Raw genomic sequence first — 26,596 nt, 5'->3', positions numbered from 1 at the left:
TTAACCTTGGAGCAGGACTTCCTTCTACCAGTTCCAGAAACTGAAGAACCAAGAAAGAATGAAGCTGCTCATCCTCCCATGGATGGGACCGCCCAGAAAAGGTCACAGGAGACAGAATGGGTGAGAGGCAAGGGCTGGTTGTGGGAGAATGAAGGCTGGCTTTGTGTTGCAGAGAGGGGTCTCTCTCCATGTGGGCAGTGCTCTGGGTATAGAAGGGCTCTGCACAGACACACCCTGTAACCGTCATACCTAACCAACCCCACCATGACCACCATGTTCAGAGGAGCCTCTGTTTGTTCCCATTTGTCCCCACCCCTCAGCCACTAGGTCTGCACATGGGCCCTGGCATAGCTACCCCCTCCTCAGCCTCCTCCCACCTCTTACCTTCTGATCCTTCCACACTAGTTCCCACCCTCAAAGAGGCTGGAAGCTTCCCTGCCCAGTGTGAGCCATGACTCTTCCCACAGGCTCCCTCCCACTGAGCCCATCAAAGCCACAATCCACAATCACTTGCCTAAATGGGACCCTGACCACCACCACTGCCCCCAGTAAAAACCCACAGAACACATGTATTTGGAGTTTTTTTCCTTTGCAGATTTTTTTTTAGTAGACATAGTCTTGTTTTCTCTCTCTCATTTTACAGCAAACTTTGCAAATATAGATTTTTTTTCTGTACAATAGAACAGCTACAGTGTACAATGAAGATGGGGTCGAGGTGGGGGGACCACACAATGTTTCCCAGCCTGCACCCCTCTTGCCACCCTGACCACTCCCCAGGCACAGACTCCACCTCCCCACTAGAGTCTCACAGTCTCCAGACGCTCTACCCATCTGCACTCCACAGCCTGGGAGATTGTATTTAGGGGATGCCAGAAAGCTGGCTGTACTTGGTCGTTCGCCCCACACTAGGTGACTTAGTTCTTTCTTCTTTCTTTTTTCTTTTCTTTTTTTTTTTTTAAAGATTTTCACTTTTATATATATTTTTTTAAAAAGGAAGAAAATAAAGAGAAAGAGAGAAGAAAGAAGGAAAAGGAAGAGAAGGCTCAAAACAGGAAAGATAATGGAAAAACTTCCCCTCCCCCGCCCCCACCCGTAAGACACAGTTTTCCGAAGTCCCATGTGTGCATGTGTGTGCATGTGCGTGTGTGAGTGGGAGCATGTGTGCGTATGTTTGTGTGTGCACTCGCACATGCCTGTGTATGCATTTGTGTATGTGAGTATGTATAAGTGTGTGAGTGTGTGTGAAAGTGTATGAGTGTGTGAGTGTGTGTATGTTTGTGTTTGTGTGTGTGTGTGTCTTGCTTGCTTGCACCAGGCAGCAGGCACATTACAGTTTACATGGAAGTTAGTATATCTACTGTCGCGGCCACCTGCGGCCTCCCCAAGCTGTCCCTGTGGCCAGGTGCTGTATGCAGCGGCCCCTGGTTGTGCACATATGTTGGATTTAGTGTTAAGTCTCAGTCAGGGATAGCTGCTGTGGCTGGTCTATCCTTTTTGGTCCAATGGGCATCACGAGTTTCGGAGAGGACAGGGCCAGGCTACCTTGGGCCCTGCCAAAGGGTGGAGGGAGGTTCAGGACTTGTGCTGGGCGGACACGCCTTTCCAGTAGTCTAGGATGTCATGCAGGTCCTCGTCTTTGGCAAACTGGACCTTCTTGCGCAGGGCGTGGCCAGCCGCCATGAACTCCGCATCATCCTTGTGTCTCCGCCGGCTCAGTCTGAGACGCTCCCAGATGCTTGGGGATGCCCTGCAGGTGTACTCGGGGCTAGATGAATAGCTCAGGTTGTGGTACTGCGGGGACAGCTGCGAATAGACGAGGTCTCGGGGTCGTGGCCGGGTCAGAGGCTCTAGGATAGATGCCTTGCGGCCACCCAAGCCCTCGTGCGTGGGTGGAGGTGGTGGAGGAGCAGGTGGCTCGGCAGGGTGGGAGCCGGGGTACGAGTGCCGATGCTCGCCGTACTGGCGACTCTTGTCGGCCTCTGCCCGCAGCACAGTGGCCGCGGGTGTCACAGTGAGGATGGTCTCGGGCACGGGTGAGCTTTTTTCAATGTACTTGGTCTCAGTGGCTGGGGCCTTATGTGTGCCGGTGGCCTCAGCTCGGAAGGTGCGAGGGCTGCGTGCAGAACCGCTGGATGAAGTGCTGGCCCTCGGGGGCCCGGGCGCAGCCTCCACACTGTGGTGCCGCTGCAGGCCACCGTGGCCAAAGGCATCTTTGTATACAGGAGACAAGAAGCTGTGCTTGCTGGCCAGAGGCTCGGACAGCAGCACCAGCTGCGGCTCAGCCGCGGACACGGCCCCCGATTTGGTGCCCTGGAAGGAGGTGGACTCAGACTTGAGTGCGTCGATGCAGTTGTTAATGATCTGGTTGACTCTGTCCACTTCCTTGGCAATGGTGGAGATCTCGGCTACCGAGCTCTGGGGTTCACCTGGCCTGCTAAGCTCACAGCCTCTGCGTTCCTGCGGCTCCCCTGTGCGCACTTCAATGTAGTTCCCCTTGGTGGCCTTGGGGGTCTCGCTGCTCTCCACTAGCTTATACTGCTCCACGTCGCTGGTGGCAGCTGGCAGGTAGGGTATTCGAGTCACAGCCTCAGGGCCCAACAGCGGACCCTGGGTCAGGGGAGCCAGACCAGGCGCCTCAATCTCAGGGCCGTACTTAAGCTCGATGATGGTCTTTTTCAAGCTGCCAGCTGCCGCTGCCACAGCCTTCTTGTGTTTCTCCTCCTGTCGCCTTCGCTTGCGCAGGCAGTAGTAGACGGCGCCCAGAACCAGTACCATGCCGAAGAGGCAGCCCAGGATGGTCATGATGTAGTGGGTGGCTGTGGAGGGGCTGGGCACGGGGCCTGGTGGACTGGGCGGCTTGGGCAGGCAGATGGTAAGGCAGGTGTGGTTATGATGAGTGCCGGAGCTGGTGGAGACCACGCAGTATGTGTAGTTGGTGAGTGTGTAGAGATTGGTGAGGCGGATCTCCTCCTGAGGCTGGGTCAGCTTGGACACGGTGAACGATTTGCTATTATTGTACTGCTCCAGTGTGTACATGCGGTTGAATGGGCTCGGCAGCTGCACCATGATGGTGGCCGAGTTTTGGGTCAGCTGCTTGACCTTCATGGAGGGACGGGCCTCCGTCTGAGGGACCAGCGTAGTCAGGACCACCAGCGGTGTGGTGCCATCTCCGGAGAAGCACTCGTCATCAGCGCAGGGCATGTCACTGGGCTCCAGAGGAGGCGGAGGTGGTGAATGTCCTGGCTGTGACCGGCCTGGCACCGGGCGAGGTGGGCCAAGCACCTCAGCAGTGTAGGAACCCTCAGTGCACACAGACTGCAGCTTGCTAAGGATGCTACGTTGGTGGCCATGGCGGCCCTGGCCCAGGAGGAAGTAGCCTGCGTAGACCGGAGGAGACTCACACTGCACCCGGTCATGGGTCTGCGTGGCGTTGGTGAAGGCGGCCAGCCAGCGCAGGAAACCCAGCAGCTCACAGGAGCAGTAGAAAGGGTTGCTGTAAATCTCACACACTGAGAGCTTGGTCAGGCCTGCGAAGGTGCCGCTGCCCAGCTGCTGGATGCGGTTCATGGAGAGATCTATGTTGACTATGTTGGGACACTCCCAGAAGGCGCTGGCCATCACCACCTCGATGAGGTTAGCCTGCAGGTACAGGTACTCAAGCTTGCTCAGGCCCCGCAGCATGCCCTCCGTAAGGTTGCGCAGCCGGTTGTAACCCAGCTGCAGCACCTGGAGGTTGAACTGGCCAGAGAAGGCCCCGTCCTCGATGTAGCCGATCTCGTTCTTGGTGAGGTTGAGGTATGTGAGGTTTCCAAAGCGGCTCAGGGAGGCATACTGCACACTGCGGATGCGGTTCTCGTTAAGCCGCAGGTCCACGATGGTGTTGTTGATCTGTTGGGGGATGGCCTCATAGGGCGGCTGGTTCTGGCTGCAGATGGCCAGCCACACGAAGCCCTTGTCACCCTCGATCAGCCAGCAGTCACCTTGGGCCAGCCCACCCGCGTGCAGTAACGTGGCGGCTGCCACAAGTACCCACGGTGCACCCCACCCGTGCCTAGCCATCTTGGGACACTGCTTGTGGGGATGGGGGAGGGGAGGGCTGGGCAATGGCCCCCCCCCCAGGGGACTTAGAGGTGGGATGGAGTACTGCCTGCACTGTCAGAGATGTCCTGTCCCAAGCTGCATGGCGCAGGTGCCTGGAGGGAGAATGGCTCCCTCACTGCCTGCTGCCCCTTGTCGTTCTCTCCGGTCCTGAGGTGGCCACAGCCTGCTTTCCCATGGGCCTGTGTGTCCTGGTGGCTTTGCCCCGTTCCTCTGCCTGAAGTACTCGCTGCTGCAAGAGAAGAGAGAAGAGAGTAAGGCACAGAAAAGACTAAATCCAAAGTCACTGGGTGACTGTCTGTCTGAAGAATTCAGCTGAGCCACCCACCACTGTCTGCTGTAAAATGGAAACCATGGTACTTGTCCCAGATCATTGGGCTGGGCTGAGAGAGGCTGTGATCACTAAGAAGAGCAGACCTCCCTCAGGTCCAGGTTCTTTTTGTACACGGTGGACATGACGTCCCCTTGAGTGGTCAGCTCAGAGGTATTGCAGTGACAATGGGCACGGCCTTGGATCCTCAGGGAAACAGCCTAGAGAAGGGACTCAGAGTTCTTCAGGCAATGAGTGGCAGAGCTGGCAGGCGGGACATCCATCTCTTTGAGTTACTGACTCTCTGCCGGGTCCCTTGGAATGCTTCGAAGTCACTTCTCCCCAAGAAGGGCCAACCATGGCACCTTCAGAACTGCCTGCAGGGGGTGCCGAACACCCAGCCAATGTCCCCAGCCTGAGGCAGATCGGGGGAGTGGCCTGGCAAGCTCCTGCCTTGTGGCCCAGCGAGCCACCCTCCTCTGGGCCTCAGTTTCTCCAGATGAATCAGCTGGCTGAACTCTGAGGCCATCCACCCACATGGCACCCAGGACTTGAAGCTGTCCCCGTGTGGCAGTAGAGGAAGAACAACCTGCTCTACCAAGCTCTTCTGGGATGGAGGGAGACAGCAAGATGATTCAGCAAATCAATGGGATCGCTGCCAAGCTTGATGACCCGAGTTCAATCCCTAGGACCCACATGGCGAAAGGAGCGATTCAACTCCTACAAGTTGTCCTCTGACAGCACCTCCCAAACACACAAATACAATTAATAAATAAATGTAAAATATTAAAAACAACAACAAAAAAGAAGTCACCTCCAAGCTTAACAAAAATATCCCCCCAGTTCCCAGGGCCACCTCCCTACATCTCATACCCCAAATTTGTATACACACGAAGGCCTCTCTACCTCATGTCACCTCTGGCCACGTACACCCCCAGAGGCAGGACCGTGCCTTTCCCCAATTCCCAGAGCCCAGCGTACATGTGGATAGGACTGTGGGGTGACAGGAAGAGACCTCACGGTAGAACTGGGGTCCATTACCCCATGGTCCCCACCCTGCCCACTTATGGGATGGAGAAATGGGTGTTAGCTTGTTAATACAGGGATTTACAGCAGCCTCCGTCACTGCTCAGTGGCCTGGCCAGCAGCCAGCCGAGTGTATTTCACCAATATTGACAGCTGAAACTAGGCAGCACTGAAGCGACAAAAATGAGGAGATATATATATATATATATATATATATATATATATATATATATATATATATATATCTCCTTTTTGAAAACACTATAAACAGGACCTGGCTTCCCAGGGAATCCATTTCTAACTGAGAAAGACAGATTGGAGGTTCAGAGGAACCCAGGTACCTCCTTGAGGTGCAGCAGCCTAGGGTCTGCTTGAACCTTGCGCACCAGAGCTGGAAAGGGGACATAGGACAGTGGGGTAGCATGATCCTCAGCCAGCGAGGCCTGGGATTTCATTGGGCTCCTCGTCCTGGATTCTGACACCAATGTCAAAGGCACAGAGGTGGCACAATTTATCCGAAATGCCCTGAAGGCCATACCAACACCACAGGAGAGCTCAAGCCAGACCTGGGAGAGTCGATCTTGAGCACCCTGGCCCAGGTGGGAAGAGCCTTTCTGTCCCAGCCTCCGGGAGGGGTGGTGCCTGGCAAGAGATCTTAATCAGCTATAATCTCTTGCTCAAAATAACTGAAAGTCGAGTTAAGTAGGATTACAGGCCCAAAGAGGCGCCGCAATGTCTCCTGCAGTGAGCCGGCCTCCTACGCACACAATTGCAGGTGTGTACGTGGACATTTGCAATCCTCTGTCTTCCTAGGCATGCATGCCTATGCTCACCTACACACGTGGGGCAGGTTGCATGGGGACCTCTAGGTCCTCTTTTGTTCCCTCTGGCCTCTTTCATATTCCTTTGCCACCATGTCACGCCATGCAGCAGTCTAGCTGTTTGTGCTTGGATTCAGTATAGGGAATAGCCCCTGCTCCCCATCACCCGCTATTGGACGGAGCCTGCCAAGTGGTGGTCTGCTGTATGAAGGCAGAATATAAGGGACCCTGCCTCCAGCCACGTCCTGGTCATCTGTATCTTCCTATAGTCATCTGCCATCCCACACCCAGGCTTGTCAGCAATGATGGGGTCTTCAGGATGGTGGTAGGGCAGGAACCCATGGCTGTCCCCTCTACTATGGTCAGTAGCCCCTCAAACAAGGAAAGATGGACCTGCCTCTTATGTCGCCTCTGCCTTACAGGGACTCCCACAACCTCAGCCTCTTGGGCTCCAAAAGTCTCCTCCCATGCTTAGCTTCAAGATCAGAGAAACTGAGATCCAGAAAGAAAGGCCCATGGTGGGTCACAGAGTGAATCCTCCCTTCCTGTCTAGGTCAAGGATAGGTTGAGAGGACAGGCCCAATGACACCCTGAGCCATGGACACAGAATTAGGTGGAAGACAAGCCCAGAGTACTGAGGCCAGGGAGCCACCATGGGGAGTAGCTATCAAGAGAACAGGATATATACCCTAGATGGGTGAGTCTTCATGGCCCAGGATGGTGTCCCAGTAGGAGATAAATGGGATGCAAGCTCATCCATCCACTCACTCATTCCATAGTTAACGTATTTCCCTGGTCTGCACCTCTCCTTGTGATCTCCTTCTATATCCCCATCTCTCCTTTCACTCTGTGCTCAGTAATTCAATCATCAAATCATTCTCCAGGGTGGAGGGCAGTGCGCAGACCCTGCATGAGGGGCCTACTTTCTGGTACCACGCTCAGTCCACCACCTGGACCAGACGGCAACAAGCCTTGTTCCATGTCAGGGTTCCTCTGCCCAAGTGTGGATATCTAATGTCAGAAGTGCAGCCAATGGCTATTGGGTCCAAGCCTTCTAGAATCTTTCACTGAAACACTCAACCTGTGTGCCTCCTCCCTACCTACCCCGTCCTGCCCTTCAAAGCAAACTTTCTCAAAGGGTGACTCATGGTCTCCATCTGTCTCTCGCCTTTATCTTTTCCAGCCTCATTCATCCCGGATCTGAGAGAGTGATGTCTCCTGTCACTGTTACAGGTGACCTCTGGGGCACTACCTCCTGACCTTTGTCCTGCTCCCTCCATGGCAGCCTTTGCCACAGGTAACTGATGCTCACTGTGCCCCCATCCTGTCCTTGGAGCTGGGTTCTCATGGAAGCCCATGGAAGACCCTCAGCTGGACTGTCCAAGGCTATCCCTTAATGCCTTCCCCTCGACTAAACCCCGATTGGTCTCCCCGTCCCCAATATTTCCTAGACTGCAGGTGAGGTGTGCAGATGTGAGGGCCAGTGGGGTGTTCCAAGGCCCACTTTGGAAGGTAGACTCCATTTATAGAGTGCAGGAGCCAAACCTGGGTGCTGGCTCGACTCACTAAGACCAGTTAACAGCTCTGACCACTGAGCTGTCAGAGGTAGGAAGCCTTGCATCCCAGGGAGGGCCCGGCCACCTGGCCTGGATGGAGATGCAGACGTCCCTGAGGGGGTAAATTAGACATTTAAAGAAATGTCAAAGGGGAGATGCTCAAAGGGCTCAGTTGCTAAAGCACTTTCCACAGGTACATGAAGAGCTGGATCCAGAGCCCTGTAACCAACGTAAAAAGCTAGGTGTATGACCATGGTGTTGGGGAGGCAGAGACAGGAAGATCCCTGGGGCTTGGTGGCCAGGCCACTCAGCTGAATCCATGAGCTCAGGCTAGTGAGACCCTGTCTCAGAAGAAAAAAAAAAAAGAGGTTGGCCTCTGTCTTCCGTGTGCAGGTATACATGCATGTGCATGCATGCACACATACACATTTGCACTCATATGTACACATACAGAAGGAAGGGACAAAGGGAGGAACAAGGGGAAGGTGGAGGGAGGGAGGGGGGAGGAAAAGAGGGGGAAGAGAGAGAGGACCTATCACAGGCCAAAGGAGCATCCAAAGATGCCCTAGGAACAATCAGAGGATGAAGAGAGTCTTCTAATAGACTCTCATTAGACACCTGACTCACAGGTTGACAGGCTTGGGCAGCAAAACAACTTCCTGCCATACCCTGCTCTATGTCCTGTTCTCCCCACAGCAGGCAGATGCTGGGCAGAGTTCAAGCACTGCAGAGGACCCTCAAAGGACCATGAACACAGTCTGGTAGGAGAGAAGAGAGCAGGAGGGATGCATCTGGGCCACGGCTGCTGGGCAGGGCATTAGATGGAAGGCCTTAGCAGCTGAGTAGGAGTCCAGCAGGCAGGCAGGGGAGGGGTCAAGGGTCCAAGGTCATGTGTTCAGAGCCCTCACTCTTTAGGGAGTGTGGGGTGTTTGGAGGGCAGAGTAGGTGATGCCAGGTAGTACCCCAGGCAATAGTGGGTGGCTTCTGGGGCAAGGTCAGGGGAGAACCCAGGTGACAAGAGGCAGGACGTGTGGATTTACTTCCTATCCAGTTCTTCCCCTCCCTGCTCCTCACCACTTCTCTCCTCTTAAAAAAAAAAAAAAAGCATAGTCACAGGCCAGAGAAACTGAGGGTGAGAAATCAAGCCTCTCATTTCAAACCCAGGCCTGTTTTCCCACCTGAGTTTCTTTGGGTGTCTGCAGGGTTCTTCCTATAGTGAGAGGGCCAGAGCCTGGTGTCTGAGAATGACTCTTGAACACATGCACGTGCATACACATACATACACACACACACACAGACACTCACACACACACATAGACACACACATATGCATAGACACACACAGACATACACATGCATACATGCGTGCATGTGCACACACACACAGACACACACACATATGTATACACACACACATGCACACATGTGCACACACGCACACACACACAAACATAGACACACACATGCACAGACACACACAGACACACACATGCACACATGTGCACACACACACACAGACAGACACACACAAACATAAACACACATATGCACAGACACATACAGACATACACATACACACATGCATGTGCTTGCGCGCGCGCGCGCGCACACACACACACAGACACACACACAGACACACACATATGCACAGATGCACACATGCACACATGGGCACACAGACAGACATAGACACACACACATAGACACACACATATGCACAGACACACACAGACACACACATGCACACATGTGCACACACACACACATACACACACACACACACACACACACACACAGGACCTCTTTAGCCCAGGGCACAGTGGGGATGACAGACTGAGCTGTGTTTGTAATGTTGTCCCAACCCCACAGCCCCTCACTGATGATGAATTTCAGTGTGGCGTTCCAGGCTTTTAAACTTCTTATGGTCTGATTTGTATAATCATGGCGGACGAGTGGAACTGATCACGTGTGTCTAAAAATACAGGCTCCATCTTCAATCATGAAGCTAGAAGTGTGGCCAGGGCAGAGCTGGAGCTGAGTCAAGTGGAGTGAACTTCCCTCCCCATCCTGCACCCCCAGGGGCAGCCCAGGCCCAGGGCCAGGGTGGGGACTCAGAGAGATGGGTGGAAAGCTATCTATCGATAACTTTTCACTGTCCCAATGTTTTGCCAATAGATCATGTTTACTGCTAACCCGCGCCCGCCTCTGCAGCAGGGCTCCAGCCAGAACTGTCCGGCGATGCGCTGCGGCAGAGCCCGCGGGCTATGATGGGCAGGTCCAGGAGGCTGAGACTGCACGGACCCAGCCTGGCCAAGAGCAGACAGGGGCCAGCCTGCTCCCTTGCTCCTCAGCTCAGGTTGAGTGGTTTGGCTAAGCTCTGGCTGGGTGACCTTGGGAAACTTACTGACCCTCTCTGAGCTTCATTCAGCTTCCCACTCTGTCAAGTGGGGGTGAGTCTGGCTCTCCCTCCTGGGGCGATGATAACGAAGCATGCCCTTAGTAATTTGAAGTCTCTAGAACGTTGTACACAAGGCGTTTTCTCTGTTCTTTCTAGACAGTTTTCTAGGCCCTCCTTGATCTAAGGAGGCAGTGGAGAGAGGCCTTGTAAAACACTGTGGGTGGACAAAGCATATGAACAGGCCTGGCTTCACACAGGAAAGGCACCAGGGATCACTTCCAGCTCTGGGGGTTTCCTCACAGCCCACAAAGGCTGCCTGGACCTTGCCTATACTCCCAGCACCCTCCCTCACCCCTCACCCCACCACCCGTTCAAGCTCAGCCTGGCCAGGAGTTGAGAATGGCTGAATCAGCAGTCTGGATCCTTGGGATTTGGCCACAGGGTCAGGCCTGGTATACCCTGGACCTTGGCTGGCCCTGACCTTGTCCTCCTCTCCAACTGACCAGGGACTGGAGGCTAGAGAATACACTCGTCCATGCTATGCTCCTCCCTATGAGCACGCAGAGGTCACCAAGGAGGGTCAACTAGACAAGGAGACTGTCTAGTGTCAGATGACCTTGTAGGAGAACTCCCGGTCTTGACCCGTCTACTCAGAGCAGGGACCCTCTGCAAGCACACAGCCAAGACAACTCCCACCTCATCTACATTTATGGAGCATCTACTGGATACCAAAGCCATCCAGACAGAAGGATGGAGGTGGAGGGGAGGGAGGAAGGGGGAGGGAGAGGGAGAAGCTCAGAGAGGGAAAGCCAGCCAGAAACCAGAGACCAGCAAAAGACTTCAGCAGGCAATTTGCAGATAAGTAGTCTCCTGACTCACTCCAAACTTCCACAGGGGACTGTGGAGCTGGAGCCAAATGCATAAGGCAGCCAGCATCCCCCAAGAGGCTCCAGCCTGGAGATGCAGGGAGCGGAGTCTGGTCCGCAGTTTCCTTCCCAGCTAGAGCTGGGACCCCATCACTCCCTGTGGCCCTCCCTCCTTTCCTCCCTCCCTTTGCTGCTCCAGGCTGCTCTGAAGTTAATTAGGGACCCAAACACTTAATGGTCTCTGAAGCTTCCACCGGGCATCTTTTTAAATTAAAAAAGATGATGTATTGCACCATTGGAGGGAGAAATCAGTCCGCAAAGGCTCCCTGTTCAAGCACTGGCAGGCGTCTTCGTAGGAGGGTGCCAGGCTGCTCCCTGAAGATGACAGACAGTGTGTGACCCTCTCCAGGAACTCTGCCCATGGTCCCCATCATCAGACAAGAGAGCCTCATTTAAAAGCAACCATGGGTCCAGGTGTCCCATCACACACACACACACACACACACACACACACACACACACACACACCATAACTCTGGCAGCCAGGAGGTTCTATCTTTAGTCTGACCTGAATCTTTCCAGTTGTTTTGAGAGAAGACTGGTTTGAGATCTGCTGCTTTCTGCTAGAGTTGTGAGAGCCCCTGAGTTCCAGAAAGCTCCTTTCTGATTCTCCTGACCTCAAGAACTCTGATCCTATTTGGGGGCCTGATGGGAGGGCCAAGAGTTATACCGTAGGAGGCTGGGTAGTACCTGGAGACAGTGTGGGCCAGATCTCAATGCACTCTACCACCCAGGCCTGGATACAGACACAGTGACCATCCGCAAGCTACTCACCAGGTCAGGCTGACCCTTGCACCCTAGGCTCCTCAGCTGTTGGATCTGCACTCATTCCCGGCAATTTTTCATGCACTAAAGATCTGGAGGCATCACTCTTGAGCTGAGGTTGTAAATGAGCCACTAGCCTTCAGATGTTACAATTATCTGGGAACTCAAAGCCCACCCAAGGGATGCTGAGGAGATGGACCAGCGGGTAAGGACCTTCTGTGCAAGTGTGAGGACCTGAGTTCAATCCCCAGTCCCACATGAAAGCTAGACCTCACAGAGCATGTAATCCTGGTCCTGCAGAGGTGGAGATAGGAGGATCCTGGGGATGTGCTGACCACATAATCTAGCTGCATCAGGTGCTCCAAGTTCAGTGAGAGACCCTGTTTCAAAAAGGATGTGGAGGGACTGAGGAGGGCACTGGATGTGGGGTCTGCAAACAGCCACATCTCTCTCTCTCTCTCTCCCTCTCCCTCTCTCTCTCTCTCTCTCTGTCTCTGTCTCTTTCACACACACAAACAGAGTTAATTAATGAGCAATTAGTCCCCAGTATTACATTAATTAGGGAAATTAAGAAAAACACACGAAATCCATCCTGAGGGTATTGGCATTGAGACGAGCGTGGCTGGAATGGGTGTGTATCTGGGCCTCCAGCTGCCCCTCTGTGGGACACACCTCTACAAGACATGGGCCCATGACCTCTTTCATAGCATCCACAGCCCCGACAAGAGTGTGTGGGAAGGAAAATAAGCCACACTATCCCCTCATACCTACGGCTGCCCACACTCTGTCCTGAGAGTCGACACCACACTGCAAGTTCTAAGCTATCCTCCTGCCTGGGGTTCACCCTGCTTCTGTGTCTACTACTACAGTCACCACCAGAATGCCCTGTCCCCTCGGGAGCTCCCATAGTTACCAGGTATCTCATAGAGGCCACACCACATCCACCGCATTAGACCACCAAGGAGACTCCCCTGAGCCAAGTGTGGGGGTTCACAGCTGTCATCCCAGGAGCCTGAAGCAGGGATTGTGAGACCATTGTCAGCAGATCCCTGGGGTTGAGAGCCCAGCCCTGGCTCCCACAGCTCAGCAGAGTGGGACACCACCTTACACTTGCCTGGTCTCATATCAATGTTCACTGATATCATATCAATGTTCAGTGCACATGGAATGTTTTCCTCTTCGTGGAAAAAAGGATCAGAATTGACATCCTACCCCTCCTAAGTAGTAGCAAATGGTCCTGACAAGATGTATTGATTAATCTATTCCTTTAGGTTGGTTTCTGATTCTCCAATCTCGCCCTCCCTCTTTCCCTTCTTCCCTCCACAGCCTTGCTCAGCTTCCAACCTTCCTCCAGGACTTTCCATATCATCACAGACAATCCCAGAAGGGTTGGGAAGATGGCTCAGTCAGTATAGTGCTTACTGTGCATGGAAGAGGCCTGCATTTCCCCTCCAGAACCAACATAAAAAGCAGGGCCCGGTAGCACTTGTTTATGATCCCAGCGCTGACATGGTAAAGCCAAGAGGATCCCTGGGGCTGACTGGCCAGTCAGCCTTGCCTAATTGGTGAGCACCTGGAGAGGGAGCGATCCTGTCTCAAAAAACACTGTGGATGGTACATGAGGAACGATACCTAAGGTTGACCTCCGTCTGGCCTCTATTCTTGCATCCAAGGACACACACGTACACACACGTACACACACACACACACACACACACACACACACACTTAAACAAATGATAAGTATTGTACCAGCAGCCATGACAGCCTCGTGGGACAGAAGGTGGCCTCTTGGCACAGCCTCCCAGAACTCTCCCTTCCCTCTCTTCTTTCACCAAACTACGTACTCTAGGACTGGTCACCATTGTCCTTCAGATATTTAGCCCCACGTCTGCCAAGAAGACAAGCATATTATAACTAAATTGTTTAGCTACTCTAATTGCTTAATTTTGCTTTTTTAATTTTTGGACAGGATCTTATGTTGCCCAGGCTGGCCTCAAGCTCACTACAGGATAACCTTCAATTTATGATCCTCTGCCTCCGTCTCCCACAGGCTGGGATTGCAGACATGCACTACCACACAAACACACTCCATTTCTATGGTACTGGGGATGGAACCCAGGGCTTCCTGCCCAAGCAAGCACTCCACCAACTGGGCCACATCCCTACCCCCACTTCTTTCTTCTTTGAATATTCATTTTGAGAGGGAACAGTTGTTTGAGACAACTATCCCTACCTACCACAGTCTGGCCTGAAACTCTCAATCCTCCTGCCTCAGCCTCCTGGGTACTGGATATTCTTCCAGACAAACCTTAAGCATGATTCTCTCCTGCTTTTCAAAACAGGCTACCTAGTGCAGAGGGGCTGTGCTCAAACTGTAAATTAATTCTGGAGTAACTCCCAGGGATCATTCCAGCAAGCCTCTCTGCCTTGTCATTTTTCCTTCCCTGTCCCATGGGACGACATTATTGAGCTCTTTATAATGATCCTAAAATTTTCTTGTCAAATTTTCTAGAAATTCCTCGGGGCTTCTGTGCTGTTGTTTTTATTGTGCCCATCTCAAGCGGGGACCAATTATTTCATTACTTGTTCCAACCACTTGTTCTTTAGCGCAAATGAAAGTTATTGATCTGTGCTACGTGTTTTCTCTCTGGCTCTGTACCTTTATATTAAATTCATATATTAAATTATTTTTTTCAGTTGCTCCTCTTGGGTCTCAAATCACACTGACGGCTAATAATTACAATTTTTTTCCTAGAGATGGCTGTTCAATTCGCTTTCCTGTCTTATTGCTATGTCTAGCGTCACAGTACAGAAAGGTGCTGTCTCTTCTCTAATGAGAGGCTTTGAACGGGAATGATTTTTTTTAATGCCATCATTTAGAACAGTCCTGGCTGCCACACTGAGGCAGATCATTCACTCTGATAGCAAAGTACCTTTCCAGACCTATTTTTAGCTGTTCCTTTAAAACCAGAAATTGGCACCAGGGCTTGGTCAAATGCCCTTTGTCATTTATTAACAGCATGCTGGCTGACCGGACTGATATTATACATCATATTAATAGATCATTCTAGCTCGAAGCCATCTCTGAATTCTTTGTATGAATCCTGTATAATCAAGGCAGATCATCTCTCTAATATTCTTCAGACCCAAGGCTGCCTCTGCTCTTCCCAAGGAGATCTTGATGGTATTCATGGGCAAGAATGGTGTGGGGTTTATTTCTGGGGTGTCTTTGCCACTCTGGGAGCATGTGGCTTTTCCTACATCCTCCTTAAGGTGGTTAGGAACTCAACCTCTGATGTTCTTGGAAGGGAACCCCTGCTTTCAGAGGCTTGGAGTCTTTCTCTGAAGCTGTATGAGGGAACATCACTAACATAGACCTTTGCATCTGGGGTTGGCCCACAGTATGGCAGGAAACAGTGATCTCTGAGAACAGGCTAGGAATTTGAAAGGAATCTTTCTTGGTAGATGCAGTTAGGGGGGCTGTGGGACCTTTGGGGAGGCAGGTCCCAACTGGTGAAGTTTTATTTGGGAGCCACTCCAGGCACCAGCTCCAGCTTTAGGGCATCCATGAATTGATATGTGGATATTAAAGATACACAAGAAGAAATAGAAGACCTGACTCTGCCCCATCTCATCCCTCCTAGCAGACAGATGGACACCATGAATGGTGTCAGAGCTCTCAGAAAGGGCAGCTTATAGAGTCCAGCAACAACATCACTTCCTGTTGCTCCTTGGAGAGTTCTACCTTGGCACCCTTAAACCCAGGCCAGCCTGGGGCTTATGAGGCCATGGCACTGGTTAAAGTAGCTAATGTCACCCTGCAGCATGTCCTGGAAGCCACTTCCGTGCCATCCTGCTGTGGGTGTGCTGGCTGTATGCATGGGAACTGAGGGATGGAGGCCAAAGGCCCTGTTAGTACCTATCTGGGGGACAAGTGCCACAGCTGAGCAGACCTAACAGTGCTACCATGCCCTTCCCCGAGTGCTCGATTCACACATCATGGCATGTGGAACTGCTTGTTACAACAGCAGCAGCAGCAATGACAGTAGCAGGGACAGGGTGGGTGGCGGCCTCACTTCCCAGTCTGTTCAGGGGAGTTCCATGTCCTCAGTGCCATGCTGAGCATTCTCGTACGCCTAGTGCTGAGGTGGAACCTGGCAGAGACCCTCCACAGGGATTGGGGACCAGGGCCTTTGGGCAGCACTATTATCACAAGCCCGGACCCTCAAGCTCTTAAGCCTTCCACCTCCTGATTCAGACACTTGACAGCAATAGGCTTCCCTGCAAACAACTTTGTTGTTGTTGTTGTTGTTGTTACTGTTGTGTGTGTATGGGGGGGTAGCAGGAGGGGCAGAAGGCAACCTAAGCTGTCATTACAAGCCTCTCAGTAGGGACACAGGCTAGCTAGGAAGAGAGCTCCAGGAATCCTCCTGTCTCAGCCTCCCCAGTGCTGGGAGCATATCCACACCCAGCTCTTTAAATGGGTGCTGGAGACCAAAATTCACATCCTCATGCTTCTCCCACTGAACCTCTCTCCACCCCCAAGCCTGCTCCTAAACACCTCCAACTCTCATTTTATTTTTTTGGGATGAATGGGCCAGTTGCTAACTGCGATCAAGGGCCACGCTGATAGCCGGGATGGATGTCTCTGTGGCCTGGCACAGAGAAAGGGCCAGTGTGATCCTGCACAGGGCACCGGAGTGGGCGGCTGCAGACCTTCAGCTCCCTAGGAGGAAACTGCTCAGTCGTTCTGACCTCTGTCTCTCTTCTTTAAAAATGTGGACAATGATGTGGCCTCCTAAGAGAGCCACTTGCTCTCTGGATCACACCACTGCAGTGGTCTGCAAGATGGGGCCTAGGCTCTTTTCCTTGTGGTGGGAGGGGGATGGTGGGGGGGAAAGGGATCGTGGCTAGGGTTCAGGAGGGGAGAGGAGGAAAGAGGACTGGTTGGTGACTTGGGGTGTGTGTGTGTGTGTGTGAGAGAGAGAGAGAGGGAGAGGGAGAGGGAGAAGGAGAAGGAGAGGGAGAAGGAGAGGGAGAGAGACAGACAGACAGACAGACAGACAGACACACAGACACACAGACACACAGACACACAGACTGCACCTAGCTGGAGCAGGGTGTGGCTTTCCATGGAGTTGCACAGCTCGCTCTCCAAGTCTGAAGAAAGAAAAAACAAAAACAAAAAACAAAACAAAACAAAAAGTAATAACCCAGAAAATAGTGTTTGCAACAGTTTGCAATAGAAAATAGTGTTTGCTTCTGGGCTGGAGTGCAGGGCAAACAAGGGTGCAGAGATGGGAGAGAGATGTGCAGGGGTGGAGGAATGGAGCAGCATCTGATCCCCGCCCCCATGGGCTGGGAAGGTGGGCCTGGCCTCAGGCTCACAAGCAGGCCTCAGGACACAGCTTCCTCTGGAGGCCTGGGGCTCGGAGCTCAATGTCCCTGCAGTTCCACCTTCCTGAGTCTCCAGGCTCCCACCAGGGAGCTTGAGGAAGGCTGTCATGCCACTGGAGCCTCCAGGCCAAAGGAAGCTGAGGTCAGAGAGTGGGGAAAGAATCCCTCCACAGGGGCCCGTGAGAACTCTGGGAACTGCTGGGTCATCCCTAGGAGGGTCCCCTCAAGAGTCATCGGCTCCCTAAGCCTCTTTCATTGGAAAGAATGAAAGTCTGGCCGAGTTACATAGCTTCTGATAGCTTCTGGCAATGTTAGAGCCTAAGGAGAGCTCCCCACCGGAATAAAAGTATGTCTCCCTCACCCTCCTGGGGTAGAGTTGCCACAGCCTAGGACAGAGTCAAGATAGTGATGGGAGCTACTACAAGTCTGGGATTTTCTATCCTGAGAACTGCTAAGGTCAGTGCATAGGCTCGTATGGTTGCACACGCAGCCATGCATCCTGAGTCCGTGACTCTCACTGCACCCGACCCTCTCCACGTGCTGCACGGAGAGTCGGCTTCCTGTCTTGCAGCAGGAGCTAGGCCTCTGCCTGGCAGCTGGGAGCCTTCTGTCTTTGGTGTCACAGTTGGGCCTGGAAACCATCCAACTAGGGCGTGAGCACAGCCTCAGGGTCGCGCCAGGCTCGCTTCCTGATAAAGTCCTTGGAGGGTTAATCCTGGCCCATGGCTCCCTGCCAATTTGCCCAGGTCTCTGAGTCCCTGTCTGTTACCTGCCACCTGCAGGCAGTAGCTTGTAGGCTATGCACCTCCCAGCTAGAGACCCTTAGCCTTTCTCTCTCTCTCTCTCTCTCTCTCTCTCTCTCTCTCTCTCTCTCTCTCTCTCTCTCTTATACACACATACACACACACACACACACACACACACACACACATCCTTCTTTCTGCTCTCTGAGGAAGACTTATACTGCTGCTGCTGCTGCTAGAACCCCAGGGCCTGCTGAGGCCGGTTTTAAGGCTGGCAGCCTTCCTCTGAGGCCACTATCCCATTCCCCAGCTCTCCTGCATCTGCCTTAGGGGACTAAGCAGTACCATTTCCCACCTCTGCTCTGGGAGACCCCGATAGCCTTCCAGACCCCAGCTTGCTCTCTCTTTGGCCCGATGACTCTTGGAGCAGACTACGGGTTCTGTCCCCACCCAGCCACACTGTGACAAGCTTGAAGATCCTACGATCAAGTTCCTTCCAGCTGGATGAGTGGCTTAAGTCCTCGTGTGCAACAAAACTTGCCCCACAAGTGGGCAGAGAAGTGTGCCCCCCCCACGCCACCCATACGAAACAGAAAGACAGAAGACAAACTTCAACAGGCAAACTGTTGATGTCATAGAGACATACTGAGCAGAACAGAGGAGATGGGGCTCCGCATACTCCCTAGTTTCGTGTCAACTTGACACAAGGAAGAGTCATCACAGAGGAGGGAGCCTGAATGAAGAAAATGCCTCCATAACGTCAGGCTGTAGGCAAGCCTGGAGGGCGTTTTCTTAATTAGTGATGGATATGGGAGGAGTCGAACCTGGGCTGGTTGTCCTGGGTTCTCTAAGAAAGCAGGCTGAGCAAACTGTGAGGAGGAAGCCAGTAAGCAGCACCCTCCATGGCCTCCGCACCAGCTCCTGCCCTGCTTGAGTTCCTGCCCTCCCTGTGTTTGATGATGAACTGTGAGTGAAATAAACCCTTTCCTTTCTAAGTTGCTTTTGGTCATGGTATTCCAATTGTAGCAACAGTCACCTTCACTAGAGGCTACTCAGGTTTGATCTAGCACTGCTTGGTACTCAGCTGCACTCAGTTCTGACCTTGAGGGACATGAAGAAGTCCAACTCACATCACCCCGCCTCATAGCAGATGTCACAGCAGATGTCATTCAGCAGATGTCATTCTGAGTGAGAATTGGCATCTGTTCAGGCACCCATAGCATACAGTCATCCCGTGAGGCTAAAGGGACTGTTGCCATTTTACAGATGGTGAGCGTAAAGGCTAATTAATTCACCTGCCTGGGCTCCCACAGCAGTGAGGTCAGAGTTCAAACCAAGCAACCAGGAGCAGAGCCTATGAATAACCTGAGGTCACATAGCCTGCAGGTTGACAGAGTGAGATCCAGGGTGAATGGGCAACCCCTTAGGGATAAAACAGAGAGGCTCATGGGTAATGGGAACAACTGGGAGGGCTGCCTGGGACCTGGAATCCACAGAGCATGTGCAGGACCACACCCCCAGGCTGAAGGTGAGTACAGACTTCTCCAAGCCTGCTTGATGAACGGGGCACCCACACACCTGGGTGAAAACTGCAGGAAAAGACACTCGTGCCTTTGAGAGCCCAGTCAAGAATCTAATCCCTGATGACGCTGGAAGAGGTGTGGGAGGATGCCCTCACTGGTTTGTTCAGGATGCCCAGAGACTGACCCAGGAGTCCTTGGAGAATCGGCAGGAAGCAGCGCAGGGCGTGTACACTGCACACTGTTAAACGGCAGTGAAACGGAGCACACCGCACAGCCAAAAGGACACCACTGAGCACACCGGTTCAATTTCTGTCCCTCGTGTCAGAGTTTCAGAATTTGCAGTGGTCTCCTTCGCTGGGCTTGGATAAGTATAAATGTAAAAGTGTGTGGGAATAAAAATCACAAAAGGAAGAAAGGGGAGGGGCTCGGTGGGGCCCCAATGGCTGAGGGGGAGGTCCTCAGCACAGGGGAATGACAGGATGGCTTAGTGGGTAAAGTGCCACACACGCATAAGAATCTGAATTCAGTCCTTGGAACTTGAGTTAAAAACTCCCCTGGGGGGAGAGGCGGATACAAGAGCAGCCTTGGAGCTCCCTGGACAGAGGCCAGGCAAGTTAGCGAGTTCCAGGCCAAACAGGAGACTTTGTCTCAAAAGATATGACTGAGGACATGGGACAGTCAGCCACTAGCCTCCACACCTGTTCACACACACTTACACACATGCATATGCACATACTCATACATGCATACACACAATATATGTATATATGTGCACATGCATGCAAGTACATACACATATGTGTATGCACAAATACATGTAAGTAAGCATTCGAGCACACACATGCACACACATATATGCACATGCAGGCAAGTGAGCACACGCATAAATAGGCACATGCACACAAGTGCATATACACATACACACACGTACACACATACATAGAAATGACTAAGAACCACCTATGATTCTAGCACTCAGGAGCAGGAAGCTGAGGGAGGAGAATTACAAGTTTGAAGCCAGCCTGAGTTACATAGGGATCCCATGCTGGGTCCCTCCCCAGACATTATAATGGCAAATTCTCTTCTGAGGACCTCAAAATTAAAAGTTGAAAGACAAGCAGAGATGAGGGACAAGCTGCTACTGAGTGGTGGGAAGCCACGGGAATGTGAGAAGCCACCTGGGAGGGATATCCATTGTGTTATTCTTTATACCTTTGGTCATAGTAAATATTTTATAATTAGTGAAATATTTATTAGGGATTCCTTAAATATTTGAGATGTCTTGAATATTTTATAATAAATTTTAAAACGTTTTGAAAAGGAACCACTTGTGGTTTCGGACAGAGTTCCCCATCCATGGAGGTGTGCAAGGGCAGGCTGTGTCAGGGGTGCTGAAGCCTCAGAGGGGTGGGTTGACAGGTTTGTGGGGTTCTGCTGGGGTGTGTGAGGAGTGAGGAATCAGATGGCTGGCTGGCTGGCTGGCTCCAACTCTGGATAAGGGTCCTTCTGGAGAAAAGCCATTTTCTCTCACTCTGAGGACCAGGATGGCATGTCAAGTCATAGCAGGGTCTCTGGGCAGCAAGGGCAGCACACAGCCCATCTCTTTGCCTTTGTAAGGACAAATCCTGTGAGCTGCAGAAGGACAGAGCTGGCCAGGCAGCACAGCACACAAGAACCATGGGTTCCAGGAGGTTGCACCCCCTCCCCTTCTGAAGACAGTGGGTTCGACTTTCTGGACCTCCCTAACCTGGCCAGCAAGGCTTTAACCTTTAGCAGTTCTCAAGCTGTGGGTCTCGACCCCTTTCACAGCTGTCTCCTAAGGCCATCAGAAAGCACGGATATCTACATTACAATTCATAACAGCAGCAAAATTACAGCTACAAAGTAGCAATGGAGATAATTGAATGGTCGGGGGTCACTACACCATGAGGAACTGTATTAAAAGGTCGCAGCGTTAGCAAGGTTGAGAACAGCTGTAGTAGAGGAACCTGAGGCTGCAGATGTGCTCAGCCGCTCAGCTCCATCCAGAACATCACACATCTCTCCAGCCACCCGGGAGCCACCAGCCCACCTCAGCCTCTGCCCTAAGATCCTGAAATTGCTGGGTTTGGCCCAGAGAGGGCAAAGGGCTATCCCAGAGACACAGGGGCAGATTAGGTTAGAACAGGAGAGCTACAATCTTGACCGCTCTCTATGTTATCATCTAACCCTTCCGAACGGCAAGGGGCCTAGAGACAGCTCCCTGGCAAGTGGACTCCTGTGCTCCGTTCCCAAGGCTTGGAGAGGTTTGGAGGAGCTGGTGGGAGGGAGCAGCAAGTTGAAGCCCACACTTTGTGGGAACTCTCAAGTGGCTGTCCTTAACTTTATTATTATTGATGTGTGTGTATATATGCATGCTGTGCGTTAATGCGTGTGAGGAGTGGGGAATCAGGTGTGTCTGGCTGGCTGGCTGGCTCTAGCTCTGGATAAGGGTCCCTCTGGAGAAAAGCCATTTTCTCTCACTCTGAGGACGAGTGAGAGATGGGATGGGATGCCAAGTCATTGCAGGGTCTCTGGGCAGCAAGGGACAGCACAGCACACAAGAACCATGGGTTCCAGGAGGTTGCACCCCCTCCCCTTCTGAAGACAGTGGGTTCAACTTTCTGGACCTCCCTAAGCTGGCCACCACACACACAGTGGTAGGAGGACAGCCTCGGGTGTCAGTGCTTGCCTTCTGCCTTGTTCAAGGCAGGATGTCTTTCTTTCCCCTGCAATAGCTGGCTGACCTGTGAGCTTCTTGGGAGTCTCCTGTCTCTGCAACTCATCTCTCTGGAGGAGCGCAGGGAGTGTAGATAGACGACACACAGCATTTGGTACATGTGAAATTGGAACTCAGTCACCACGCTTACATAGCAAGCATTTAATCTTCGGAATGGCTTCCCTAACCTCTCTCATTAACTTGAGTATCACATAAGGCCTTGGACTCACAACCAGAGCATGGATAGAACCTTCCCTGGCTGAGAGCACATCCTATGGATTCAACATGATGGTTAGTGGGACTCCTCTAATGTGTTGTATGTATGGTGGGCTAAATCCATGGTCTCCTCTCTCCAGTGCTCATTCTTTCCAAAGTATATCGGTTTCATCTTGTTTGGTAACTTCTAGCAAGAAAGAGCTTTCTAGAAGGAGCCGTAGAAAGCCTTGGGGATGACCCTGTGCAGGGTCCTCAGGCACCCTCATGCCTGTTGTCTCCCACTAGGTCCCAAGATCCTGGACATCCATCCATGGAGAATCCAAGAATCCTGGCTGGCCACCAACTTCTATTCTCTTCCTATCCTTTAAACTTGAGGTTAGTGAGATGGCTCAGCAGGTAAAGGGGCTTGCTGCCAAGTCTGACAACCTCAGTTCAGTTCCCAGGACCAGCATGATAGGAAAGAACAGACTGCAGCAAGTGTGGACCCGGACACACAGACACACAAACACACATGCACACACACACAATCTCTCTCTCTCTCTCTCTCTCTCTCTCTCTCTCTCTCTCTCTCTCTCTCTCTCTCTCTCTCAAACACACACACACAAAACACCCAAGAGCTTAAGCAGGTTCAACCAAGTGACACTTCCTGATGTCCTTGCAACTGGTCACAATTAATGCCGAACCTCAGAAGGCATGAGTAGAGCTGAAGTTTTCCAGCATGTACTCAATCCATGTATATATACTCCTTGCCCAGCTGGGATGAAAATGCAATGGTAGGGGCTAAAGCAACTTTAGCTCAAAGAAGCTGCAAAGAGAGACGGCTGCCCTGTGTACCCTGGCCACTGACCTCCCTGGGTGGGGATACAAACATGTACCTTATTCACCATGTTTTGGTCCATTCTCTCGTCTTAACACAGAGGAAACGCTTCTCCCTTGGAAGATCCAATTACCGGCAAGAGGGCTCAGCAGGCCCATGGTGGTGTCTGGAGGGTGGACTGAGAGATGGGAGTATGTTCTCATACCCCAGCCTGTCCCTGCCATACCAGGCCTTCCTCTTTGCTGCCTCCCTCCATGGCCCACCTTGATGAACCTGTCTGGTGCTCACACAAGCTCTGGAGAGGGCAGCCATGCGGTGCACTTCAGAAACTGAGCCTCAAGCTCCCACACTGACTGTGGGCACCCTCCACTTGGTGCAGCCCGCCTGGAGCTGCAGCCTGCTGGGTGTTTGATGAGCAGGCAGCCTGTCTGAGAATGCTTGGGGTCTCGTTGCCACAAGTGGATAACTGGGCAGGAGAGATGGAAGCCTGTGCTGGAGCTTGGGCTGAGACCATCTCCTCTCTCTGTCTGACCTCAGAGCCACGGCACCATGAGTCACTTGGGCAACAGGACAGGAGGCCTCAGGCACAAGACACCAAAAGAGAAGGCACTAAGTAAATGCTGCCTTCTCCTGCAGGAAGCTCCCCAGCTCCCCACACATCACATCACAGCCCTGAAGAAGCCACAGCTGGAGACAGCCCGCTGCCACTTTGGTCTCTCCACCAGCCCCTTCTTCATCATGGCCCACCCCTCCTCTGTAGCTCCAACAGAGCTCAGTGATGCCCCAAGGCATGCTGGGATAGTGGGATGGGGGCACAGCCTTTGGAAAATGTGGGCTCCAGTGGGGCATGAGCTGGTATATTCAGCCAACAGCCTGGCTGGCAGGAGAGTGAGCTCAGCTGCCTTCCTGGCAACAAGAAACAGACGCATCTACAGGATTCCTTTTCCTATTCCTCTCTTATATTCTCTTTCTTTCCTGCCTGAGACACAGATGCAATGGCTGGGGATGCAGCAGCTGCCTTAAGACCACGAGGACAAATGCCCACGATGACAGAGGAGGAACCAGAACCACTGACTAGTTCTCAGGACGGTACCCCATCACCATGCTCTTCACACAAGAGAGAGGAGCCCTGTGTGGGGTTCAGCCCTACAGTGCAGGCCTCCGTTTTACACACTATCTGGCATGGCATAAAAGAATGCTGTTTTATTAGGAAGTGGCTCTCAATTCAAATTCTCTGAATGCTTCTGACTCTGCTGGATGCAAAGTCTCAGACCAGGGTTAGTGGGCCTTACTCTCTCTCTCTCTCTCTCTCCCCACCCCCGCCATCCTCTCCCCTTCTCTCTCTACTAAAGCAATAGCAAGCCTTGGGCTCTAAGCCTCCCTGGGGCTAGAGCGTCCAATGAGAATTTAATAACATTGTTTTCTTTCCATTGAATTTATTTTTATGATTATGAATTCTATTTATGGCCGGGGAGACCTGTTTTCCATTTGTGTAGTGCTATAAAACTTCCCCTTTATATAAATGTATTTAAGTTTTTAAAAAGCAGATTGATTTAGAGAGAAGCTGTAAAGGGTGTTGCGGCAGGGGAGGTGGGGTTCCTGAGGGGCACAATAGTGGGAAGTCTGCGCCTATTGCCCAGCCTTCAGATTATTCAGTCACCTCTGGGGATGAGGTGAAGTCAGGGCCCTGAAGGTCACAACTGCCTGCTGCCTGCTGGGGATGTAGCCCTGCTTGCCCAGGCCGTCCAGCCCCGACTGCCCTAGAGAGCTTGCCCGGGGCTCGTCCAGCCTCGACTGCCCTGGAGAATTTCTAGAAAGCCAGTCTCAGAGTCATGGGTTGAACAATTTGGGGCTGGGCGGGGGCAGGAGTCTGGTCACCCCAGCCTTCTTCAGGCTTCTCTACCGGCCTGTGGCAAGACTTCAAAAGCAGGGGCTGCAGGAGCTGGCGTGACCTTTTGCTAATTAGCTGGAGCTGTTTGCTGTGCTGTCTCCAGCCGATCCCTAGACAGCGGCTCAACAGGCCAACATGGCCGCTGTCAGGCCCCTGTCGCCCTGGGGGCACATAAACAGTTCTGTGCAGAAAAAGCATGGCAAAGCTAGGGCTCCTGCACCATAAGGAGGGAGGGCGGGATCATCAGGACTGCCGCTGGCTCTGGACAAGTCAGCTAGAGTTATCTGGATAACTGGAGATGCTGAGTCCATTTCTTAGACTCCACCTCCCCAGGCTGTTCTCACCCTAACCACCAGACAAGCTCAGTCCCTGCTTCTGGAAACAAAGCCTGAAAACAAAACAAACAAGGACCACGTATCACGGAGGGGCCTTTCTAGACTCTTAGTTGTGGCTTCCAGGAAAGAGATTTCTTGGGATGGAGTCTCTCTGTACAATGAACAAGAGAAAGGCAGGAACTGAGAAGATGGGATATAGCAATGCTTGAAACACTAGGCATAAAAGGGATCTAGGCAATGGGGCGTGGCCCAGTGATAGAGCCAATGAGGGGCTGGAGGTGTAGCTCAGTGGTAGAGTCCCTGCCTAGAATCCTCAGTGAGAGGCTGGGGGCGTGGCTCAGTGGTAGAGCACCTGCCTAGAATCCCCCCAGTGAGGGGCTGGGGTGTGGCTCAGTGGTAGAGCCCCTGCCTAGAATCCCCAGTGAGGGGCTGGGGTGTGGTTCAGTGGTAGAGCACCTGCCTAGAATCCCCCAGTGAGGGGCTGGGGTGTGACTCAGTGGTAGAGCCCCTGCCTAGAATCCACCAGTGAGGGGCTGGGGTGTGGCTCAGTGGTAGAGTCCCTGCCTAGAATTCACCAGTGAGGGGCTGGGAGTGTGGCTCAGTGGTAGAGCCCCTGCCTAGAATTCCCCAGTGAGGGGCTGGGGGTGTGGCTCAGTGGTAGAGTGCTGACCTAGTATGCAGGAGTCCTTCAGTTCCATCCTCAACATCTCCAATTTATAACTCAATACCGGCAATTGAGAAACAGTGTGTCCCGCCCCTGGGTTCCTGAGGAAACCCTAGTGGAGCATATGTGTGCCTCCTTCAGACCTGCAGGAGCCTGGAGGCCATCTGCTCTGCCACCTGCCTTCTTGGGTAGTTGGCTGGGAATTGTCCCATCCTCCATTCATTCAACAGACATTCATTCAGGGCCTGCGTGTGCTAGGTCCAGGAGGTTGCATTTTAATGTATGAAATGTCAAGCCTGGGGCACAAAAAGAGGGAAGGAAAGGGGCAGGCCTAGAGGAAAGGGATGGACCTAAAGGAAAGGGGGTGGGC

General features: G+C 52.5%; 1 protein-coding gene across 6 annotated transcripts in view; it reads right to left on the bottom strand.

The window, feature by feature from the left end:
* Positions 1-572: 572 nt before the first annotated feature.
* Elfn1 (extracellular leucine rich repeat and fibronectin type III domain containing 1) overlaps positions 573-26,596 on the bottom strand; it is a 67,634-nt gene continuing 41,610 nt past the window's right edge. For 5 of the 6 annotated variants that reach the window (XM_031338514.1, XM_031338510.1, XM_031338512.1 and 2 more), the window contains one exon: positions 573-4,330. In XM_031338514.1, coding sequence (XP_031194374.1) covers positions 1,573-4,059 — 2,487 coding nt within the window. In that variant the 5' untranslated portion in view covers positions 4,060-4,330 and the 3' untranslated portion in view covers positions 573-1,572. The remainder of the gene's footprint in view (positions 4,331-26,596) is intronic. The other variant, XM_031338515.1, reaches the window with a different exon arrangement.

The sequence above is a fragment of the Mastomys coucha genome, unplaced genomic scaffold (genome assembly GCF_008632895.1).
Source record: "Mastomys coucha isolate ucsf_1 unplaced genomic scaffold, UCSF_Mcou_1 pScaffold22, whole genome shotgun sequence".
Taxonomy (NCBI): domain Eukaryota; kingdom Metazoa; phylum Chordata; class Mammalia; order Rodentia; family Muridae; genus Mastomys; species Mastomys coucha.
The sequence above is the reverse complement of the archived record's forward strand: the minus strand, read 5'-3'. Positions and strand labels throughout refer to the sequence as shown.